The sequence below is a fragment of the Pelodiscus sinensis genome, chromosome 15 (genome assembly GCF_052426305.1).
Source record: "Pelodiscus sinensis isolate ZL-2025 chromosome 15, ASM5242630v1, whole genome shotgun sequence".
In the NCBI taxonomy this organism is placed as follows: Eukaryota; Metazoa; Chordata; order Testudines; family Trionychidae; genus Pelodiscus; species Pelodiscus sinensis.
In genome coordinates this window covers 15,796,399-15,819,228 of record NC_143066.1, presented here as the reverse complement: position 1 = coordinate 15,819,228, position 22,830 = coordinate 15,796,399, and the positions used below count along the sequence as shown (strand labels likewise).

At 43.0% G+C, this 22,830-nt stretch overlaps 1 protein-coding gene across 9 annotated transcripts in view; it reads right to left on the bottom strand.

The window, feature by feature from the left end:
* The window catches only part of CLEC16A (C-type lectin domain containing 16A), a 341,368-nt gene that overhangs the window by 231,368 nt on the left and 87,170 nt on the right, over nucleotides 1-22,830 (bottom strand). For all 9 annotated transcript variants that reach the window (XR_012896118.2, XM_075899302.2, XM_075899304.2 and 6 more), the window contains 3 exons: nucleotides 17,268-17,368; nucleotides 10,549-10,671; nucleotides 5,486-5,595 (listed from right to left, as the gene is read on the bottom strand). Coding sequence is in view for 8 of the 9 variants with exons in the window: in XM_075899302.2 (XP_075755417.1) it covers nucleotides 5,486-5,595; nucleotides 10,549-10,671; nucleotides 17,268-17,368 (334 nt within the window). In the remaining variant the exon portion in view is untranslated. The remainder of the gene's footprint in view (nucleotides 1-5,485; nucleotides 5,596-10,548; nucleotides 10,672-17,267; nucleotides 17,369-22,830) is intronic.

Sequence of the window (22,830 nt, the reverse complement as noted above, 5' to 3'; positions counted from 1 at the left end):
GTTACACCTCATTGCAGGAGGTAGTATTTAAACCCCGGGCTTCATTTGTAAGTTTGAATGCCTATATTAGCCACCCTAGTTCGAACTAGGGGGCTAGTGCAGACATACCCTTAGAGACTAACAAAACTCAAAGAGTATAAGATCATAGAATATTATAACTAGAAGGGACCTTGAGATCATCAAATCCAGACCCTGCCCTCATGGCAGGATCAAGCACTGTCTAGGGATCATTCTGATAGATGTCTATCCAACCTCTATGCCATCATCTAAATTGTTGATGAAGCTACTGAACAGAACTGGTCCCAAAACAGACCCCTGCAGAACCTCACTTGTTATGCCATTCTAACAAGACTGTAAACCATTAATAACTACTTTTTGAGAATGGTTACCCAGCCAGTTATGCATCCACCTTATAGTAGCGCATCTAGGTTGTATTTTCCTAGGTTATTGATAAGGTGGTCATGTGAGATAGTACAAAATGCCTTACTAAAGTCTAGGTATACCATGTCCACCATTTCTCCCTTATCCACAAGGCTTGACAGTCTATCAAAGAAAGCTATCTGATTGGTTTGACCTGATTTTTTCTTTACAAATCCATGTTGGCTGTTACCTATCACCTTATTCTCCTCCAGATGTTCACAGATGAATTCCTTAATTTCTTCTCCATTCTTATTTCCCTTTTTATAATGGGCACTATATATATATTTTTTTTTCCTGGTATTTCTCCCAACCTTCATGTCTTTTCAAAGACGACAGCTAAAGGCTCAGATGCCTCCTCTATCAGCTCTGAGTATTCTGGGATGCATTTCATCAGGCCCTGGTGACATGAAGACATCTAATTTTTCTAAGTAATTTTTAACTTGTTCTTTTTTTATTTTAACTTCTACACCTACACCCCATTTCCATTAGCATTCACTATGTTAGGCATCCCGTCACCATCAATCTTTTCGACAAAAACCAAAACAAAATTAGTCATTAAGCAACTCAGCCATTTCCAAGTTTCCTGTTATTGTTTCTCCCTCTTCATTGAGCAACAGATCTACCCTATCCTTGGTCTTCCTCTTGCTTCTCATATATTTGTAGAATGTCTTCTTGTTACCCTTTATGTCGCTAGCTAGACTGAGCTCGTTTTGGGCCTTCACCTTTCTAATCTTGCCCCTGCGTGTTTGAGCTGTATGCTTATATTTATCCTTTGTAATTTGACCTACTTTCCACTTTTTATATGACTTATTTTTGATTTTTAGATCATGTAAGATCTCTTGCCATATTTTCTATCTTTCCTATTCAGTGGCATAGTTTGCTTTTGGGCACTTAAGAATGTCCCTTTAAAAAAACTCTCTTCAGCTGTTTTTCCTGTAAGTCTTCCTTCCCATAGTACCTTACCTATCAGCTCTCTGCGTTAATTAAAATCTGCCTTCCTGAAATCCATTGTCTCTGTTTTGCTGTTCTCACTTCTACCATTCTTTAGAATCATGAACTCTATAATTACATGATTGCTTTCACCCAAGATGCCTTCAAATTTTCAACCAGTTCCTCCCTATTTGGAATAGAAGCCCCAAAACAAATTAACACATGGCTTCAGGATTTGTAGACAGATACATGTTTCACAGAGCTTGAAAATAAGTTTTCAACCTACAAAACAACTAACAGCACACCTAGTACTTACTACTTCTGACTCATAAGTGCCAGAACTCTACCACATATCAAAGATCAGACTTTAATGCAATACATGGTATATTGTATTAATTAGTAACACAGGATTTTAAAAAATCATTAAGATCAGAATTTTAGATATCTGCAATACTCAAAAAAACCCTTCTGTTAAAAGAATCTTTTTCTTTCTTACCTTAAGTCATTAACACCAATGCAAACTTTGAATGTAATCATGCAAATGTCCTCCTGGCACAAATACACTCTATGCAGCCTGCTTGCCTCCCCCCCCCCCCAATCCAGCCAAAGAGGACTGCAGCAAGTGAGTCAGGGACACCACAAACTCTCCCCACCTCACTGCACTGACACCAGCACCCACACACCCTCATTCCCCCACCTATCCATGTGCAATCTCTTCCCCCCCAGCCCAGGTGGGGGCTGAGATAAAATCCTGCTTCTCAAACTAACAGGAACCAGCAGTCTGTCCTGTCTTAACTCTCAGTTAAAGCACAAACAAATTATCCACGCCTCCCCCACCTCACAGCACAAACCAACGTCCCCCGCCTCCACCTTACCCCCATGCCAGCACCTATTTACCCCTCTTTCCCCCACCTACCTGATGCAGTCAGCCCCTCATCTCCCCCTTCCCAGGAGGCTTGAGAATGCTAAGTTTCTGACACTCTCTAGAGTGCAGGAGAAGGCTGGTGGTGGGGGATCTTGGCAGGAACAAGGTGGGGTTGGGAAGGTCTGGGTGATGGGAGGTACTTATTTGGCACAGCTCTCCATGGAAGCACATAGCTCTGTGTCCCCCACTGCTGCTATTGACCATAATTACGGCCAATCAGCACAGCAGGCAGTGCTATTCTGCACTGTTTTTCCTGTACTGGAGAAGGGAGAGAAGCAGCATGCAGAGCCACTTCCTCCCCCTGCAGAACCCGTGTGTCAAATCCGGCCCTGGCTTGCTTGACTCCCATCCTACTTGCCACCCCCAGCTCACTCATGGATCCTACATCCCACCCAGACTCTCTTCCTCAACCCACTCCTGCTCCCAGATCCTACCCCTGTTCTAAATGATAAACAGTTGACTGTGGAAATGCAGTGGAAAAAATCATGCAGTGAATCTCCAAAATGAGGGGAATAGGCTAGAATTAGGACTGGACTGCAGCTCCTGGACAGTTTGTGTGCAAAAATTACAGCTCTAATGCAGAGACATATTCTCAAGGCATTTGCCATTTGCTGATTGACCATATCGAGGGCATTTGAGATCTCTATATTTGTCTGTGAAGTTCAGTGGGCACTGACATTTTCACCCAAAGATGATATTGGTACAGAAGGATCACTGCTTGTTACTTCACTACTCTTAAACCTACAGTGAAGGAAGAGACGGCTTCTCCCAATCCCCATAAATCTATCTTCTTTTGATACTTATATGAAGGAGTACAGGACTGATCTACCTTTAGACCTCTGAAGAGCCACTTATACTACTAAGGAGTTTGAAGCTTTTTGTGTGTGCAGGCCCATTGACAGGTGCGGGGTTAGGGGACAATTTTGATACAAAATTGGCCCATTATGACCATTTGGTCTAACCTCCTGCATAATACACAGCATAGAACTTTACTGATTATTTGATACAAAAAGATCTAGAGCTCCCAGCTGCGCTGTCATTCTTACAGCAGGAGTGGCAGCCAGAGCCCTAAGCCCTTTAAATTACTACCAGAGCACTGTGTGGCACACTCTGAGCAGTCCTGAAGATTGCTGGGGGAAGGCATGCCACTCTCCGGGTGGTACGGAGGTTTGCCTAGCCCCAGCTCTGTCCATTCTATCCAAGACCCCGCCCCTTCTGGGGGCACAGAGCAGGGCTCCTCCACACACCTTGCTCAGCTGCCCAGCCAGGCTTTTGGCCCCACTGTGCATATGAATAAGAGAAGCCATTTTTGGCATAATATAATTTGTCTATTTTAAGATATTGGTTGAACTAAAGCTAGGCTCTCTCAGAGGAGTATCACAAGTTGTGAAAATCCAGCTAATACTTCTGAGAGACTGTAGGTTGCATATGAACTCTCTTTTCTTGAAGTCACTCCCACATTTTCAATGGATGTTCAATCATCAAATTCAGGCCTGTTTCATGAAGTTTGTGTAATACTATCTACTCTTCATTTTCCAATGTATTATGCACTGCAGAAGGGAAGTGTTCTTCCTCCTTCAGTTTTGCAGACAAATCTTGTATCTTTAGACGTAAAGATTCAAAAGGACACTAGCATTCTTTGGTGAAATGATGTACAGGCAGCCCCCAACTTGTGACACGATCGATTCCTGGGGAAGCATCGCAAGTTGGGGGGCGTCTTTACTTGAACCCGCATTCACGATAGGCACCGTGCACTGTCGTAAATGCGGGCCAAGGATGTAAGTCGGGGGAGGAGAGATTCAGCCCCTTCTGCACTTTAAAAAATAGTCATAAGCGCGGGGGGTTGCAACTCGGGTTATTGTAATGCGGGGGTTTCCTGTAATGAAGGTATGAGTAATGTCAAGAAACTAGCCTATACTGTCGTCTTTGCCGTGGGAGCATTAACCAGTCTGGCCAGTAATTAACAATCTGATACAATTAATAAGCATTCTAATTTGGGGCTGGCAAGACACCATGTGACAGTAATGCTCGGAATCCAGAATGGCAAGAAGTACACATCTTAAAGCCAAGATGCTTAATTTTTGGATCAGCCATCAAAGTTTCTTCCAATAGTCAGATTTCGAACAACCGCACTAACACTAAAATCCTAACATAGCATAAAGATTTATTAGAATGTATACAGATTTTCATTAAAAATAACTGGGAAATTTAAGAAGGATTCAGACCAATGGTATAGAGCAATTCCTAATCTATCCCCACTAGTAATTGGAAAGAACTGAACTGGCCAGCGTGCCACACCCTCTTTCCTAGACTCATCCCTATAATGTTAGGAACAGAGAGCAAAGGGGCAGGAAGGAGTTCAAGAGCACTCCAATGGGCACTTTTAGTTATGGTTCCATTGATTCAGTGGTACCTGAATGGCATATGCCATGGATGAGAATATGAAGAAGCCACTTGAAGGAGAATTATTTACTGATAATTTTACTCAGAAAAAAAGCTGATTAAATACTAGTCATGGTTTCGATGCACTCGCCCCACAAATCTTAATGAAAATAGGGTTTTCCCCCCTTATATCTGAACAACTTGAAGTGCATCACAATTAACTTTCACTGCACAATTGCAAGATGGGTAGCACTCAAATTTTACACAGAACCACAGGGCATGTCTACTAAGTGGCTCTGCAATTCAGACTCGGTTGTGAATAGCACTACGCACCAAAGAGCTGCCCTGTATCTCCCCCATGTGGACACTGCATTGGAACAAAAAGGTTCCTAGTTCACATTAACTTAATCCCTCTTCAAACAGGACCAAATTGATGTGAGGTAGCAACCATTTAGTTTGCACCTGGAAGAGTTACACAGGAGAACTGCAACCCAGCACTTCGGTGTGCACATCTATTCACATCTCTGGAGTCTGAAGTGTGGGGTAGTGCTGAAGTGCCCTTATACACAGCTATGTTGACACTTTCCTGAGTTCACACAGCAAGGCAATAGCAGAACTGAGAACACAACCTAGGAGTCCCAGCTCTAACCACTAGACATCATGTTACCTCTAACTCAGATAGTTCTGTGCAATTGTACAGCAAATAGTCTTTTGTTTAAGTGAGTTATAAACAACAAAACCACTGCTTATGTGGGCCCTAACTCAAAGAGACACTTTCTTATGATGATGGCTAAATACTGGAAACAGCAAATGGTAGCACACACTTACCTCAAGGCAAGCAAGGTGAACATCTTTTATAATACTGCCATTTTTAGACAATACCAGCTGCTTTAGTAATAGACAGCCCAGTTCCAGTGTTGCCAGACGAACTTTTCCATCTAAAATAAGAAGCCAATTAGCATTCTGATGTACAGGGTATTTACTCAGGAGAAATCTTTTTAAGCAGAGGCTCTCCATGGTTTTTCCATTTCTTCCCCCCACAATGGCCACACAAAACAAAACCAGACTATACTACAATGACATAATTTACTCTCAAGCACATAAAATAATGATCTCTCAAGAGAAAATTGAAGCCTTTTTTAATGGATGGAGTCAACTCCCTCTCTGGGAACTATCAAATCACCATTGCCAGGAAAGACTCAGCCCCAGATACACAACAGTACTAAAAGCAAATTTTTTGGCTCTGGGATAAGCCAGACTGCAGCAAAGAAGAGGCCTTTTTTTAAACATTCTGGGAAAGGAAACCCTATGAATTTTCTTCTCTTCCTATCCTGAGCCCACTCTATGAGATTGAAAAACTGTGTTATATCAGTACAGTTTTCAAGAACAGAAATATAAACACCATTTATTGTCTGTACTGCAGTTGCACCCAGGATACCACATCATGGACCAGGAACTCATTGTACTAAAACTGTATAAAAACAAAAGTCTCTCTCTGCTCCCAATCTAAATATTTGGAAACAGACAACAGGTGAACACAGCCAGATGACAGACAACACACACAATAGGTGGATTAATGCAGAGAGAACAAAACAGTCAACACTGGTCAGTATGAGATTGCTGGTATGCTGAGACTGCTGCCTAACTTAAGTTTTTTCAAGGCATTGAGGAAAGGAGAGTTTTAGGAGGGATTTGAGAAGAAAAATGAGGTAGCGTTGTAGGTTTTTAATAGAGAGTCCTTCCCGCACACGATGGGCAACCTGGAAGAAAACAAAGGTTATTTATTTTAAAACCAAGATTGGCATCACTCAAAAGCTGGGGTAGGAGTCAACATCTCAAAAGAGTAGAAGACAACAGGTAGCAAAGAATAGGCAGTGAATGACCTTGAAAGTGAAGACAAGTAACATGTCTGATGTGGTGGGGAAGCAAAGTGTCAGGTGACAGACAAAGCAATAAGAGAGAAAAGCGATAGCTGGGTGAGGCAAGATTGCTTTTGTCAAGGTCAGAAAAGAAGTAGAGTCGGGGAAGAATGCTGCAGGAGTCAATATGCAAGATGAGGACTTGGACAAGAGTTTTAGTTGTGTGGATTATAGGAAATGCTATATATTAGCAACAATGTGTTATATAGAAAGAATTTGCCATGTCTAGATTCTCACATCCAGGCTGTGATTAAATTTGGCAGAGAAGATGATGCCTAGATTACAGGGAAGATAAGGATGTTGCCTAGTAATAGAGAAAAGAGGGAGAGTGCAAGGATTTGGGGGTTGGGTGATTAAAACCTCTGTTTTGGCCATGTTGATCTGAAACTGACAGCTGGACATTCATTAGATGACAAAGACAGGAAGAGATCTTAATCTGGAAAACAGATGGGGGTTCTGAGAAGAGGCAAATATGACAGAGTCTCATCCATGTTTCAGGATGAGATCGCTCAGAGAAAGTGAAAATGGAGAAGAGGATAAAAAAGGCCAACGTAGACCTCTCTCCACTGTAGTAGTTCAGGTCAGTGATACAGTAAATTTCAGGATTCAGCAGTGTGGCATCTTGACAGATCTCCTGCTCTATCAGTGATGATGAACATTCGGAGGCATGTGTTTTTGTATGCTCCCTCAGTATATCATGCCAGTTCTGAGTAGGTAGCATAATAGACTTCATGAGAGCCCTCAAAGACCACAGACTCAGATAAGACATGAAGGGCATCCGAGACAGGTTTATTGTTGAACCAAGGACATTAATAATTGTTGGTAGCCAGATGGCCTTTGAGGGCCTATGTATTTGTACCCAGGACTCGTCTCAACTGATAGTATGGATTTCACTACTGTCCCTTAGGCTGGCCAAAGAGTTAAGTCAAGGTACCCCAACATTTATAGACAGAAATGAACAATTTTTGATACACACTATCCAGATCATCTTATGTATTATTGCCACATTTGGTACCCCCTCTTGTACTTTCCTCCAAAGCATTCACTACCCATTGTTATGCTTTCATTCTTGTTGTTTTAAGCTATTTTATTATATAGCTGGTTGTTCTCGTACTGTCTAGCAGTTCTAGTGTAGAGACACTGACTTGCAAGCAAACATTTGCTTTTGGGCCTGGCCTATTACTCATAGTATAACTCTTGCTTACTTTGGTTCAAGCACGAGGCCCATGCTTCAGGCTCTTTCTTTCTCCTATTTCCACAGCTGGAAAGTGGTGTGTGTGTGATAAAATGACTTCTTTGAACTGTGTCTAACATACTGTCAGTTTTGACTAGCAGTGCTCATTATGGATTCCAAGGAAGTGCTTTTGTTTAAACAGAAACTAAACAAATTCTAGCTCTGCATAACTTCCTTCAGTAAGCATGTGCATTCTCAGTCTCTGACATCACACAGCATAAAAAGAACATTTGTGAGTCACTTATTAAAATACTGTCAGAGAATCACTAATATGATGCATTAGCGAGGCTACTACAGAGTCCATACACAAAACACAAGTTAAAGACTGCAAAGGATCACACCCTATTAAGTAAAAAAGCATTTTGATGTCCACTTATGCATGTCTAGGGACCTGCCTGAAATGCATTGGTGTCACAGCATGAAGGAGTAAAGGTGGGAAAAGCTTGTTTCCTCATTCGGTTTTTTGGGGGGAATTAGAGGGTAAAGAAGGGAGGTGGGGGGCTGTGAAGAACTAATGCTTGAATTCCATGAGTTAATTAATTTAGAAGAGATGAGCTGGCTAAAAATAGGGTTGCCAGGTGTCCGGTTTTCACTCGGTAACTGCATCTTCTGTCCAGTAAAAAAAACAGGAAAAAAAAGGACATGCAAAATGCCCGGAAAGAGGCAAAAAAGAGGCTGCAGGTCCTTCCCAAGCTCAGGTGGCTGCAAAGGCTTCCAGTGAAACTCATTTTGCCGTTAGCAGGTGTGGGAGAGGAGGAGAGACGTTCCCAGAGTGGGAGGGAAGGGAAGGGAAGGAAAGCCCCTGAGCTCCTTCCCTGCATGGAGCACCTATTGGAAGGAAGGAGGAAGTCATAACAGGGCCAGCTTTCCCCTGCCCCCCGCCCCCACACACACCTTCCCTGAATAAGCTGGCTAGCTTCTCATAGACTAGAGCCTTAACAGTTAAGGAGGCATGCAGGACTGGAGAGAAGGTGGTGCAGGGAATACCTTGCAGGAGTGGGAAGGAAGAGAATAACCCCCAGCTTGGGTTGCCAAATGGTTTCAACAAAAATACCAGACACACTGACATTACATCACAATCTACATTACATCTTATTGAGAAAATACCAGACATTTATATTTTCTCATTTATATTTTCTCAATTTGTTTCCCAAACAGAAAGCTTAAATACTGGACGGTCCAGTTCAAAACCGGACACCTGGCAACCCTACCCCGCATGGGGTTTATTTATGGAGGAAGGAGTGGCCACATCTGGGCAAGCCCCAGAACTCCTTCCCTGCAATAGGCTGGCTGCCACAAGGGGCAGGGTCTTATACCCCTAGCTAGCCCTACGCTGGCTGCAATGCCTCCTTAACAGTTATGGAGGCATGCGGGACCTGAGGGAAAGGCTGGGTCGGGGGAGGAGGAATCCCTTGCAAGAGGGGAAGGGAAGGGAAGCTCCCTCACCCCTTCCCTGCATGGGGTTAGGGTTGCCAGGTGTGCAGTTTTCACCTGGACAGTCCGGTAATTGCATCTTCTCTCCGGTACAAAAAAAACCCACAGAAAATACCAGTATTTTCTGTTTTTCTCGGATGGAAGGCTGGCAGGGACATTTTTCCCCTGCTGTGTCTGGCGGGTCCTTTCCTCCTCTCTCTCCCCTTCCTCCCCCCCATTCTAAACAAGTTTCTCTTGGTGGTTTTTTTGCTCATCCAATTTTCTCCCCGCCAGGTCCTGGATTTTTTCTGAAAGTATCTGGCAACCTTAGCTAATGAGATCACATTGGAAAAATAGGTGTGTTGCTTACCAACCTCCCTCTCACAAATCTGTACTTTATTAAAAACTTTCAACTTTCTGATAAAAAATAAAGGAAAGCAGACAATTTCTGTGCAAAATGTAATTTAGCCGAATATCCAATATTACACTAAAAATTGACTGAAAATTTGTAATCGGCCTACAAATAAAGGGCAGCGACAATTACTGCAAGAATCACACACAGAAGTAACTTTACTTACACTTTAGTGAAACTACTGCTGTAATTACTCAAGTGCATGTGTGCAGGACTTCAAACACAAGCAATTCCAACAGCTGGGCTGTGTCTACACTGGGCCACTTATTCTGGAAAAGCAGCCGCTTTTCCGGAATAAGCTGCGAGCTGTCTACACTGGCCGCTTGCTTTTCCGGAAAAGCAATGATGATCTAATGTAAAATCGTCATTGTTTTTCCGGAAAAACTATGCTGCTCCCGTTCGAGCAAAAGTCCTTTTCCGGAAAAACTGTTCCAGAAAAGGGCCAGTGTAGACAGCACAGTAGTCTTTTCCGCGAAAAAGCCCCGATCGCGAAAATGACGATTGGGGCTTTTTTGCGGAAAAGCGCATCTACATTGGCACGGACGCTTTTCCGGAAAAGCATCCTGCCAATGTAGACGCGCTTTTTCGGAAATACTTATAGCGGAAAAACTGTTCCGTTTTAAGCATTTCCGGAAAAGGGTGCCAGTGTAGACGTAGCGCTGATGTGTGGCAAAAGTAGAATTGTTACTTATACTGCTCCTCAATGACTACCGCCATGTGCATTTTTCACAGGCCAGATCTGCTTATTAGATACAAGAGCATGCTAGTTCCAGTGGAGAGAGACAGTCTCCTCTCCATGGGAAATGGAACCAATAACTTAATAGTTCAAATATTTTTAGCACTGGCATTACATTATTAGAACTTATTGTTGCACAAAAAAAGGAATCAGCTAGCATGATTAGAAATGCTCTACCTGGTTGAGCAGCATAATTCATTATCCCGATGAGCCTTTCTGCAAGAACATGATTGTATGAGCCTCTCTCTTCAGCATGCTGCGCAGGAAGCTGAATTCTCTCCAGCTTGACTGGGTCAATTCCTTTTAAAGCAGGAGAAAACAGAAAGATATTTTTTAGCTAACAGCTAAATCATTTTGGAAAGGTAGAGTGTCAAACGCAATATAGATCTGCATTAGGCATAGAGTAAAATTGCTACATTTGAATGGCTATGCCACAGTCAGAAAAGAAAACAGCAGCAGCAGATTGTAACATTTGTTCAGCTTTTCAGATTGGGATTTTCAAAGGAGCCTGAGGGATGAAGGCACTCAAATCCCATTGAAATTCCTTTATTGACAACTCATCAAGTCATGTAAGGGTCCTGCAGAGAGTCTGATTTTAGAGATTTTTTTCCTACATGTTAAAATGTATTTATCATATCAACTGACAGTTTTTAGGGAAAAAGCCTGATTAAAAACCTCACAATTACAAATCCAAAATGCTAAACACACTGGCTTTTGTGAAAATACCTACCAAAAATAAAAACAAAGTCTTTTCAAGCCAAGGTGGATTTGTCAGAATATGCTAGGCTGAAATATTAGCCTTTATTAACATTTGTTAGAGTAAAACCTCTTAGACAATGGTTACAGACTTGTGTTCAAAAGCTCATTATCTTGGCTCCAAATAGCTGTAACAAATATTTCCACAGTACATCAGAACAATGTACTCCAAATTAACCTCCAAACTGCAAATCTCTTGGGCCAAAAATGGCCAAAGCCACACAACAACTGGAGCAAGGCTCATTCCTGTAAAGTCTTAAAATTCTCTCCTGCACATTATCACCATCTTGTGTTATGCAGGCAGTTTTCGACCAACTCTCAATTTCAATTACACACAGAGTACGATGAGATAAGACAGATGGAGCTGAATCCCATCCAGACACTGGAGATACCACCACCCAACCTGTTATCTGTAACGGTCTTTAATACATATAAAGCAGTGTTTTTTAAACTGCGCGCTGTGGAGAACAACAGAATTAAAAATGGCTGCCCTTAAAGAGGCAGGCGACACTTTTTTTGAGCGATAACTTTCCCGACCCTTTTTTCTCCCGCTCAATAACTTCCCCCCTCCCAACTCTTTTTCTGCTACTCTCCCCCCCCCCCCTTTCTTTTTTACTGAACAAAAAATCCTTGGTGTTCCTCATAAAAAAATATTGTTTGGTGTTCCTTGGTCTTAAAAAGTTTAAAAAACACTGATCTAAAGAAAAAAGAATCATATAACAGAGCCACAGGGAAATCTGTCTTGGAGATCGTTTGGCTGGTATACAATTATCCAAAAAGCACATTTTGAGACTCTGAAGTTCAGACTAGTATACACTTAAAAGCACTGGTCCTGAAAAAGTTTGGTCCTGCAAAAGAGTTAACAAACCTTATTGTCAATGAAATGCCATCTGAAAAAAACTATATGGATCATGATCAATCGTAGACCAGTGCCAATCAGATGAAAGAAAAGGTGGTAGGATTCAAAGAAACTGAGGCCAAGATACACATTTTGCTACAAATTTCATAATAATCTTAATAAAAAAGAAAATAAAGCATTACTATTGGAAAGATTATCAGTCACAAAATTGATTTTTGAATAATGACAAATTATGAATGTGAATGTGTTACGCACATTCTACTGTCTTTTAGGGAGGGCCTGGACATTTATGAGTACTGGATAGAATTTCTCCCCTCTTACTACACACAAAAACATGAAGGTCAAAAAACCAGTACAGTACGATGGCATAGGATGAAACTTTACAGTACCTTCAGAAGTTCAATGAGCATTACGTGCTGGAACTCATCCAGAAGGGACACTGAATCTTTTTTCCAGGCACACATCTGCCCCTACAATGGTCACCTGCCAAGTTAGTGTCTAATTCATCTTATTTGTAAAGAACTAAAAAAATCCCTCAGCATAAAAGATAGACTTGGCCAAAGAGCCAACATGACAGCCAAATATGTTAAAAGGAGAAATATTGCTTGTCCATATCTGGATTCCAGAGCTAACAAAACCTTTAACAGAACAAATTTAATAATGGAGCAAATGAGAAGCAAGTATTAAGAAAACATATTCAAGCCCATATAGAGAAACACAGAAGTGATTTTATAGCTACTTTGCACGCCTATGACAAAATTATTTAGAATTGGGATGCTTATAAAATTCCAGAAAAGGATTATAATCTGAAATATAGACATTTATGACTTCAAACTATGCTATCATTGCATTGTGCCTAGCCCAATATATGGGACTCAACTTCCCAAATTAGTCAAGCTAAAAAGATTATGTTTGAAAGGAAGTGTTCTATATATACACAGGGACAAGAATTAAAATATTTATCCACTTAGATAGCTGTAATAAAGGTTTTAATAAGAATGCTGAAATTACTGAATCTAACTGCTTCCATTATAATAAACTACTCACATAAAACCCACGTTGATCTGTTCTATTGGGAATTAATTTTTAACTCCTCAAAATGTCACATCTTATTTCCAAATAAACTTCACATGTGCTGCATCCAAACCGAATCTGATTTCATTTACATAATGTAACAAGAGCCTGATCTCCTCCTCTTTTTTTTTTTTTTTTTTTTTTTTAAGTATTGGCAGTCTAGCATTATTAATGCCCTTCAACATGAACTACAAATGTAGAAAGACAATGTTTTGCAACTGTAAGCAGTGGCGGCCCATCAATACAGGCGATCTAGGCGGTCGCCAAGGGCGCCAATATAAATGGCCATTGAGGGCTTTGGAGGCGGGGGCGCTGATCGCACATTTCCAGCAGCTCGTCTAGGGCCGCTCCTGACTGTAAGATATATGATCCCAATATACCATGGGATAAGGGCATATTTGATACATAACAAACTTAAGACCTCACTCTTCATTTTCTTTTAAAGGTCTTGATGTGTCACCAATCCCTGGCTTCCATCTTTAAAATACTCAATCTGTATTATATTGGTCCTATCACATTCACTGCACAACTCCAGCTAGAAAATAGAGTCATGTCAGAGACAAAAAAATCCATTTCTCCTCTCCACAGTACGTGGTCTTGAATTATATTTACCAGTTTCACAAACTAGTTCTACCCCCTGAGAAAAAAAAATTGTCCACGGTTTATAATCTCTTCACCCATGTGCCCATAACCCTTAATTGTTTCCAAAATAAAAGCATCCTGAATTTGCATAAAAAGTAATGGTTATTTAAACTGAGAGTCTTCTCATCCTCACCTTCCAGGATTTCTATCAATTTACTTGCCTTTCCTCAATTGACCTTGTTCAAAGTATTAAGGGAAATGCATTTACCACCAAAGCAGAGTCACATTCTTTTGTTGAGATAGTGCTGCAGTCATGCAAGATATATTTTGTACTCGTCAGTATTTCAAAAAGATACAAGAGGTGAAGAGGAAGTACAATTGTCTACTGGAAACTTAAACCAGAATATATTTTGATGGTTAACTGAATTGTAATTGTAATTATCATGTCTATATACCAGTGGTTCTAAAACTGCAGTCCGCATACCACTAGTGATCCATCGCCACCTTGCAAGTGGTCCCGTGGCTCAATAACAGCCACCCTTCTCCCTCCCTCAGTGCTAGTGCACACTAGCACTCCAGCCCCATGCCCCATACCCCACGAGGCTGGAGTGCCAGCACCAGCTTCCCACTGGGGGTGGGGGGTGGGGTAGGGGAGGAAGCCCCAAGCCTCTCTGCACCATCTGGTTCACAGGGAAGAAGTACAGCCAGAAGCAGATCCATGAACTACCACTCTCCCCTCCCCTCCCCTGGCTGGGGGGGGAACAGCAGCACACAAACGTGCTGCCTGAGGCTTCCCTGCTGCCTCCATTAGCCAGAATCCAGCCAATGGGAGCAGCGTGAGTCTCTGCCTAGGAGTGGTGTGGGGTGCAAAGGCAAGTAAGTGTACCTCCACCCCTCATGCCCAAACCTTGCACCCCTCTCGCTCCCGGCTCTACGCCCCCCACCAAGACCTCACACTCCCAGCTTGCTCCTGCATCCTCCCTTGCTTCTGAACCCTCCCCACCCCAGACACACACCCTACCCCCTGCCTGATCCTGCACCTTCCTCCCTAGCCAGACACCTACTCCTAGCTTGCTCCTGCACCCTCCCACTGGCCAAATACACTACTCCCAGCCTACGCCTGCACCCACCCTTGCTTCTGCAACCTGTCTCCTGGCCACACACTGCACCTTCCCTTGCTTTTGCCCCTTTCCTCCTGGTCAGACACCCTAGTCCCAGCCTACTCCTGCACCCTCACTCACTCATGAACCCCACCTCCTGCCCAGATCCTGCACCCGTATCCTTGTCCCACACACTGAACCCCTTGTTTTTGTCCCTACCCCAGAGCCTAAGGGGATCCATAAAAATCACTAACTCCGAATTTCCAGAAAAGTAAATCTGGCTTATGTGAAGCCTTAAATCTCAGCCCTCCCAGTGCCTTCCCTTCCCCTCACCCAGTGGTGCTGGAGCAACAGAGGAGGGAGGTGTCTCAGTTGGAGGCCATATCAGTGATGGTTGGGGGTTTTTGGAGGAGGTTTTTTTTGCTTCTCACTTGTGTGGTCCCCAACTGATTATTCTGTGGGTCACTGGCCCCTGACACAAAAAAGGTTCCCCATACCTGCCATAAATAAAGAAAACATTGAAAACTTGTGTGTTAGACATAAAATATTAATTTATTTGATTTGACTTAAAATGAAGTTTGAGAAGCTAACTGGAGAAAGTTAAAGTGCTTAGTCTGTTTAATATTCCTTTCTTACTGGTTAAATTAAACTATTCTCCCTAGCTACAGCACTAGCAAAATGGCTTAGGCATAATTACATAATTAACCGCAAGTTTCCATTAGCAACTGGTGGTCTGCAGAATGGTTTGCATTGAGCCAAGCAGACCAGGGGCCAAAAACTTAGAGGACCACTTCTCTATACTTCCACATGTGAAATTATTTTTTATGTTATGTGGGCATTATTCAATGCCTTTCATGTATTAGGACTTCCCCAAATTCTGATATTAGCTTCAATTCATATCATTGTGTGTGTTTCATAAGTTTACGTTCTTTCACAATGAAAAATCAATTTAAGTTGCATCTGTTCATTACAAGATAATCAGCAGTCATGCCAACTCTGCAATTAGGGTTGCCAGATGGTTTAACTAAAAATACCCCCCCCCCCCCAAAAAAAAATACCAGGAAAAAATTCTGTTAAGACAAAAAAAAGGGGGGGGGGGGGGAAGAGGGAGAGACCAAAGTTGTTGAGAGAAAAAAAAGGAGTGTTGGCGCCTTTAAATGGCCCCGTGCTCAGTGCCCCAATCCCAGTGCACTCACTCCTCCCTCAGTGTCCCCCATCCCAATGAACTCACCCCTCCCCCTGAGCCAGGCATCCCCAGTGCCAGGAGCACCCTGCCCCGCTCCGATCAAATGCTCTCCCTGTCAATCCCCCCCCCGGGAAGCCAGGCACCGGAGGAATGGGACGGACAAGTAAGGAAATCTTACTTTTAAAGTCGCCGCTCCTGCCACCCAGCCCGGCTGCCTCGGCTCACAGTGTGTAGAGGGAGGCATCATGTGGCCAGCTCCCAGGTCTTTGCTCAAAATGTCACGTGGGCAAGTGCCCCTCCTGCCTGCCCTTTACTCCGCCTCTGCCACACTCCTCACTGCCCCGCCAGACATGGCAGGGGAAAATTGTGCCTGCCGGGCTTCCATCCGAGGGAAACAGGAAATACCGGACATTTCACACGTCCGGTATTTTCTGGGGTTTTTTAACTGAACAGAGGCCACAAATACCAGACTGTCCGGGCCAATACCGGACACTTGGCAACCCTATCTGCAACTCACCCCAAGTAATATCATATATACCAGCATATGAACCAACTGCAAAAATACTAAGTAAAAACCCCTTCATAATAAAATCTTTAACATTTAAACCAACATATTTCAAAGTTGTAAAAGACAAATAGAGTTGTGTCACTAGCAAAGGACTTGGGGAATTGACTACCAGCTACAGGGCCAGTAGACTTTCAAAAACAAGGGACCTAATTCTCCACTGCCTTGCATATCCTGTAGTTACTTAAACCTAAGCAAAGGATAAAATGTTATCAATTCAGAGTTCTTCAACATGGCAGTATTTTATGCCTACTTTTCACTAATTTCAAGCACATCTCTGTGAAAGTCAGGGGAGAATCAGGCCCAAGTGTTCATATTGAAAATATTTTATTAGTTTAGCTTAAGAGTACAGAAGTCAAGTAACCGAGAATAAAACGCAAATGAGTAGAATCACAGAATCACAGGTTTGGAAGAGACCTGAACAGGTCATCAAATCCAATCCCAACTAAATCATGTCAGCCAGCACAAATTCATTTCTAGTAACAGGAAACCAAGTGAAGAAACAAACCATCCAAACATTTATAGCATTCTATTAAAAATTATTTTGAAGGCAGATACTACACAACTTTTACTCTCCCACATCTGTTTTTCCTTGCATCGTATGAGGATTTTGTTTCTTGTGATTTATGCCACATAGAAAAAACAAATATGCACTTCATTGAAGAAATGTTTACTGAACTAGAACCGCTGAGTACAGCCAGTCAGATCTCATTTCATTCTCCTTTTTGTGGAGAAAGACACATTTAAGATTAGCCAAAGTGATTAACGTCTTACCTTTATTTTGAGACATTGCATACAGAAGACAAAGCACGAAGAGAGCATAATAATCATCTTCAGTACAGTCCTGTGCATTATACACCATATCAAGAAAAGGCCTGTGAAAAAGAGTAATATTTAAATGATTTTAGTCTCATGCCTGAAGAACTAAATAATTGTAACACAGCCTGTACCATTATCTACCTTTGCAACAGACTGTCTCACTATCAAATTATGCCTCAAATTTCTTTTTAGATATGGTGAAGAACAAAAGTCAAGCTGTTTGAAAGCAGTTATTCTATTGTGTTTATTATTGGTACTAGCCAATTAGCCCATCATAAAATGGGATTTTCAGGTCTCTCCTCTACCTTGGTCTTCTCTCCTGAGCCTCCGGTCTCTCGCACCGTCTCTCTCTCTCTCTCTCCTCCTACTGCCTCCCCCTCTCTGTCTCAGCTCTCCTCCACTTCCTGCCTCTCTCGCCTTCTGCCTCGCCCTTTCTCTTCTCTCCCTCCTGCCTCTCACTCTCCCTTTCTCTTCTCCTCCTCCTCCTGCCTCTCCCTCCCCTCCATCTTTCCCCGCACTCCTTCCCCTTCCGCTGTGGCACTTGGCTGAGTGCTGCAAGCTCAGTTGGGCCGCTGTGAGGGAGGGGGGCGGGGCAGTGACGTACGGCCAGGGGGTAGGGCCCTGTATGTCACCGCCCCCCCCCCTTCCCCGCCTGCCGCGGGGGAGCCAGGAGCACAAGGGGCCATTTGTACATCACCCCTGGCCATGTACATCACCGCTCTGTCCCCTTCCCCTCCCTCCGTGGCAGCTCAGCGGAGTGTTGCGCGCTCAGCCAGGCCGCCATGGGGGAGGAGGGGTGGGTAGGGTTGCCAGGTGTCCAGCATTGTACCGGACAGTCCGGTATTTACGCGCTCTGTTCGGTAAAAAACAGAAAATACCAGACATGTGTAATATCCGGTATTTTCTGATTTTTCTGGCTGAGCACCAGACGGAAGCCTGGTATGGGTGGGGGAAGTGGTTGGGAGTCCCAGCTGGAAGACAGGGCTGCGATTGCCGCTGGGAGCCCTCAGTCGGGTGAGTGTGAAGAGGAGGAGAAGCCTCCTCCTTGCTCGTGCGTCGCCGGGACCCTGCGCGGGACAGACAGCAAGTGCCCAAGTCAGTCCGCTCCCCACCAGCCAATTTGCTCACCGATTCTCCCCCACTTCCCCTCCTGATTTTCCCCGGCCAGCCCCCCTGTACTCTCCCCCCCCCCCCAGCTCTGCTTCCCGCCGACCCGTTCCTCTTCCTGATATCCCATGGCCAAACCTGTTCTGCCTGACCCACCCCCCCCATGACCAGCCCTGCTTTGTGTTGGCCCCCCATGTCTCCCAGCTAGCCCTGTTGCCCCCCCCCCCCTTTAGCTGTTTTCAAAATGGGGCTTTTAGAAAGAAAATGGCAGTTTAGACGGGGCATTTTCAACAGAAATGCCCCTTTGGAAAGATCCTGCACTCCTCATTTTGAGTACAAGATACATCTAATTTACACCCCTCTGCCGACGGAGGAGTGTAGTTTAGACGTAGCCACACTCAGGCACCACCTCTCTAGCTCTCGTTGGCAACAGTTCCTGGCCAACAGAAACTCTAGAGCCAGCACTTGAGATGACGACAGCTTTCAGAGTCACTTGTGGAGTCACTAGCTGTGGGAGGGGCATGCTGATGTTTCCAGGAGCCACACAAGAGTCAGGCCAGGCAGGGATCCTGCCTTAGCCCTGCTGCACTGGTGACTAGAGTTTTAATGGTCCAGTCAGAAGAACCACCAGGGTCCCTTTTCAACAGCTTTCCAATCAAAATCCAGACACCTGGCAACCCTAAATACTCACAATACTGCAGTCAGCTACAGATGATGAAAATGGGACAGTTTTAGTAACTTGGTCAGATGCAGAGGCAGTCTGTGAGCCTTGAGTTCTACAGCAAGGTTTGCCAGTCTGAGCACAGAGACAAGAACTCCTCTCTCTACTTTTTGAAACTCATCGACAATGAAATGCATGAAGCCATTCTAAGAGCCAGTGTTCCATACTCATATGCTCATGAGGGCCTGAGGCCAATTGGGTCACCTGCCCTGAGAAGAGAGAAGGCAGGCTGAAACTGAGAATGAAGCCCAGCTAAAGTAGGGTGGGGACAGCACTATAAAACCAGAAAGATGAGTGACTAGAAGGGGGCTGTAGAGGAAGGGGTCCACTGTCAATCCCAGAGAAGAGGAAGGTGATCATGGACAAGGAGGAAGCACTGAGAGTCAGCCCTCTGAGCCTGTCTTGAAAAATGTAGTGTAGCAAAAGTCTAGAAGGGATGACGAACTCACAGCAAGTAGCCTAAGTTCCCGTGACAGCCATTGGCATAGAGTCCCAAGCTGGGGCTGAGTAACTGTCTGGCAACAGCATTTGGACAGTTGTTCTGTTAGACATTAGAGGTGGACAACATGATAACCTGTGCAGAGGGCTAAATTTCCAGACCAAAGCCTATTGCAGAGTGAGCAATGAGCAACAAAATGGAAGCTGGGTCAATGAGCTTCATTCCCCAACCTAGATGCAAGAAGACATGCTGCAGTGAGTGTAATCCCTTCACAGAGGCTGACCCATAAAAGTACTAAGCATCAGAAACACGTACAATTAAGTGTATAATATCAAAATTATGAACTGATGATCTCGGACTCAAAGTATGAAATGCTTTAATATTAACAATAAATCCCAAATTTAAAAAATAAATACAGGTCCCATCCTCTCAATAGCACCAACAAAAAAATAACATCCAGGGTTGCAACAGAAACAGTCACTATGCAAGCAAGTTACACTGCACTTTTCCAGTCCATCCTGCCACTAGTTTAACCATGATCACAACATACAACCTACGGTTGGTGGTGATGGGACACAGCAAGGCTCAGATTATCCAACAAGTTCTTGGACTGCACTGGAGACAATTTTTTATATCAGAAGGTTGAGAAAGCTACTAGTGGGGAAGCTGTTCTAGATTTGATTTTAACAAATAGGGAGGAACGGGTTGAAAATTTGAAAGTGGAAGGCAGCTTGGGAGAAAGTGACCATGAAATCACAGAGTTCATGATTCTAACGAATGGTAGAAGGGAGAAGAGCAAAATAGAGACGATGGATTGCACGAAGGCAAATTTTAGTAAACTCAGAGAGCTGACAGGTAAGGTCCCATGGGAAGCAAGATTAGGAGGAAAAACAACTGAAGAGAGTTGGCAGTTTTTTTAAAAGGAACATTATTAAGGGCCCAAAAGCAAACTATTCCACTACCTAGGAAAGATAAAAAGTATGACAGGAGATCACCTTGGATCAACTGGGAGATCTTACATGATCTAAAAATAAAAAAGGAGTCATATAAAAAGTAGAAACTAAGTCAAATTACAAAGGATGAATATAAGCAAACAACACAGATATGCAGGGGCAAGATTAGACAGCCATGCAGCACTGCCACTTTGAAATGCTGCATGCAGCCTGAGGTCAGCAGGGGAGTGACCCCGGGCTCCACACGGCTGTTTCTACTCTTCAAAGGTGGAGGTGTCCTACTGACTAGCTGAAGCGAAATGCATCAACTATTCGATTTGCCAATTACTCTCAATTTAACATCTCTAGTATACTTAGACTTCAGTAAGGCATTTGACACTGTCTCACATGATCTTCTTATCAATAAACTAGGGAAATACAACCTAGATAGGGCTACAATAAGGTGGGTGCATAACTAGCTGGATAACCATTCTCAGAGAGTAGTTATTAATGGTTCACAATCATGCTGAAAGGGTATAACAAGTGGGGTTCCGCACAGGTCTGTTTTGGGGCCGGTTCTATTCAATATATCATCAATGATTTAGATGATGGCATAGAGAATACGATTATTAAGTTTACAGATGATATCAAGCTGGGAGGGGTTGCAAGTGCTTTGTAGGATAGGGTCAAAATTCAAAATGATCTGGACTGGTCTGAGGTATACAGGATGAAGTATAATAAGGACAAATGCAAAGTACTTCACTTAGGAAGGTACAATCAATTTAACACATACAGAATGGGAAGTAATTGTCCAGAAAGACTGTAGAAAGGAATCTAGGGGTCATGGAGGACCACAAGTTATACATGAGTCAACAGTGTGACACTGTTGGGATGCATTAATAGGAGTGTTGTGAGCAAGACACAAGTAGTCATTCTTCCGCTCTACTCTGTGCTGATCAGGCTCCAATTGGAGTAGTGTGTCTAGTTCTGGACACCACATTTCAAGAAATTGGAGATGGTCCAAAGAAGAGCAACAAAAATGATTAGAAAACATGAGCTATGAGGGAAGACTGAAAAAACTAGGCTTGTTTAGTTTAGAAAAAATAAGAGTAAGTGGTAGTGGTTCTCAAGTATCTAAAAGGGTATTTTAAGGAGGAGGGAGAAAAATTGTTCTCCTTGGCCTCTGAGGATAGGACAAGAAGCAATGGGCTTAAATTGCAGCAAGGGAGGTTTAGGCTGGACATCAGGAAAAACTTCCTAACACTTCGGGTGGTTAAACACTGGAATAAATTGCCTAGGGAGGGTTTTGGAACCTCCATCACTGGAAATATTTAAGAGCAGGTTAGACAGACACTTATCAGAGATGATCTCTAGACCAGTGTTTCTTAACCAGTGGCATGAGTACACTTAGGGGTACTCAAGATAAGTCTGGAGGGTACATCAACAACTGAAATTTCGAGAAAACTGAATTTTTGTTTTAAGTTTTACAGCACTTTATTATTTTTGTACTTTTTACACCCAAAAATTTCATCGCCTGCCCAGTTATGATTAAGTTGTTAAACAAATGTGTTGCAATGGTAGAAAAACAATGTGTGTGTCTGAAAACTGTAGGTACTGGGGGGTACTTATTTTTTTAAAGGGGTACTTTATTTTAAAAAAAGGTTGAGAAACATCGATCTAGATAATGCTTGGTTCTTCCAAGAGAGCAGGAGACTGGACTTGATGACCTCTCAAGGTCTTTTCCAGTACTAATGGTCTATGAGTCTATGATTTTGGACATATGGTTCCCTATAAAGCCACATTTGCTGCATTCCATTCAACTATCCAAGCATTGGCTACAACCCACAAAACATCAGAAGCACAGACATGACTTAAAAGTCCCCTCCCCATCACCACCCTCATCCATCCTCACAAAAAAAAATAGCCTGGGAGGAATTGAGAACCTGTGCAATAATGTCCTACCTTAGCAGTTGGTGTGAATTTGACAGTCACATATGTTCTCTCCCAACTATTGTAGCTAGAATCATAGTACATCAGTGCAGTACTAAATCCAATTTGCTATTTGGCTAATGGTCAGGTAGCAAATTTTGTGTTAAATTTCCCAGTTATTTTTGCTCCCATTAATAAAGATTAATGGGAGCATAATACAAAACCCATTAATAATGATTAATAATAATTAATGGGTGCGCGATTTGAAGGATAAGGCTGCAAATTATTTTTTAATTTCTGTAGAAACTCCAAATTCTAGTATCTCTCCCAATGTTAAACAAATGCCCGTAACTAACAAGGATTCTATTTATTCCAAAATTAATTTGCATT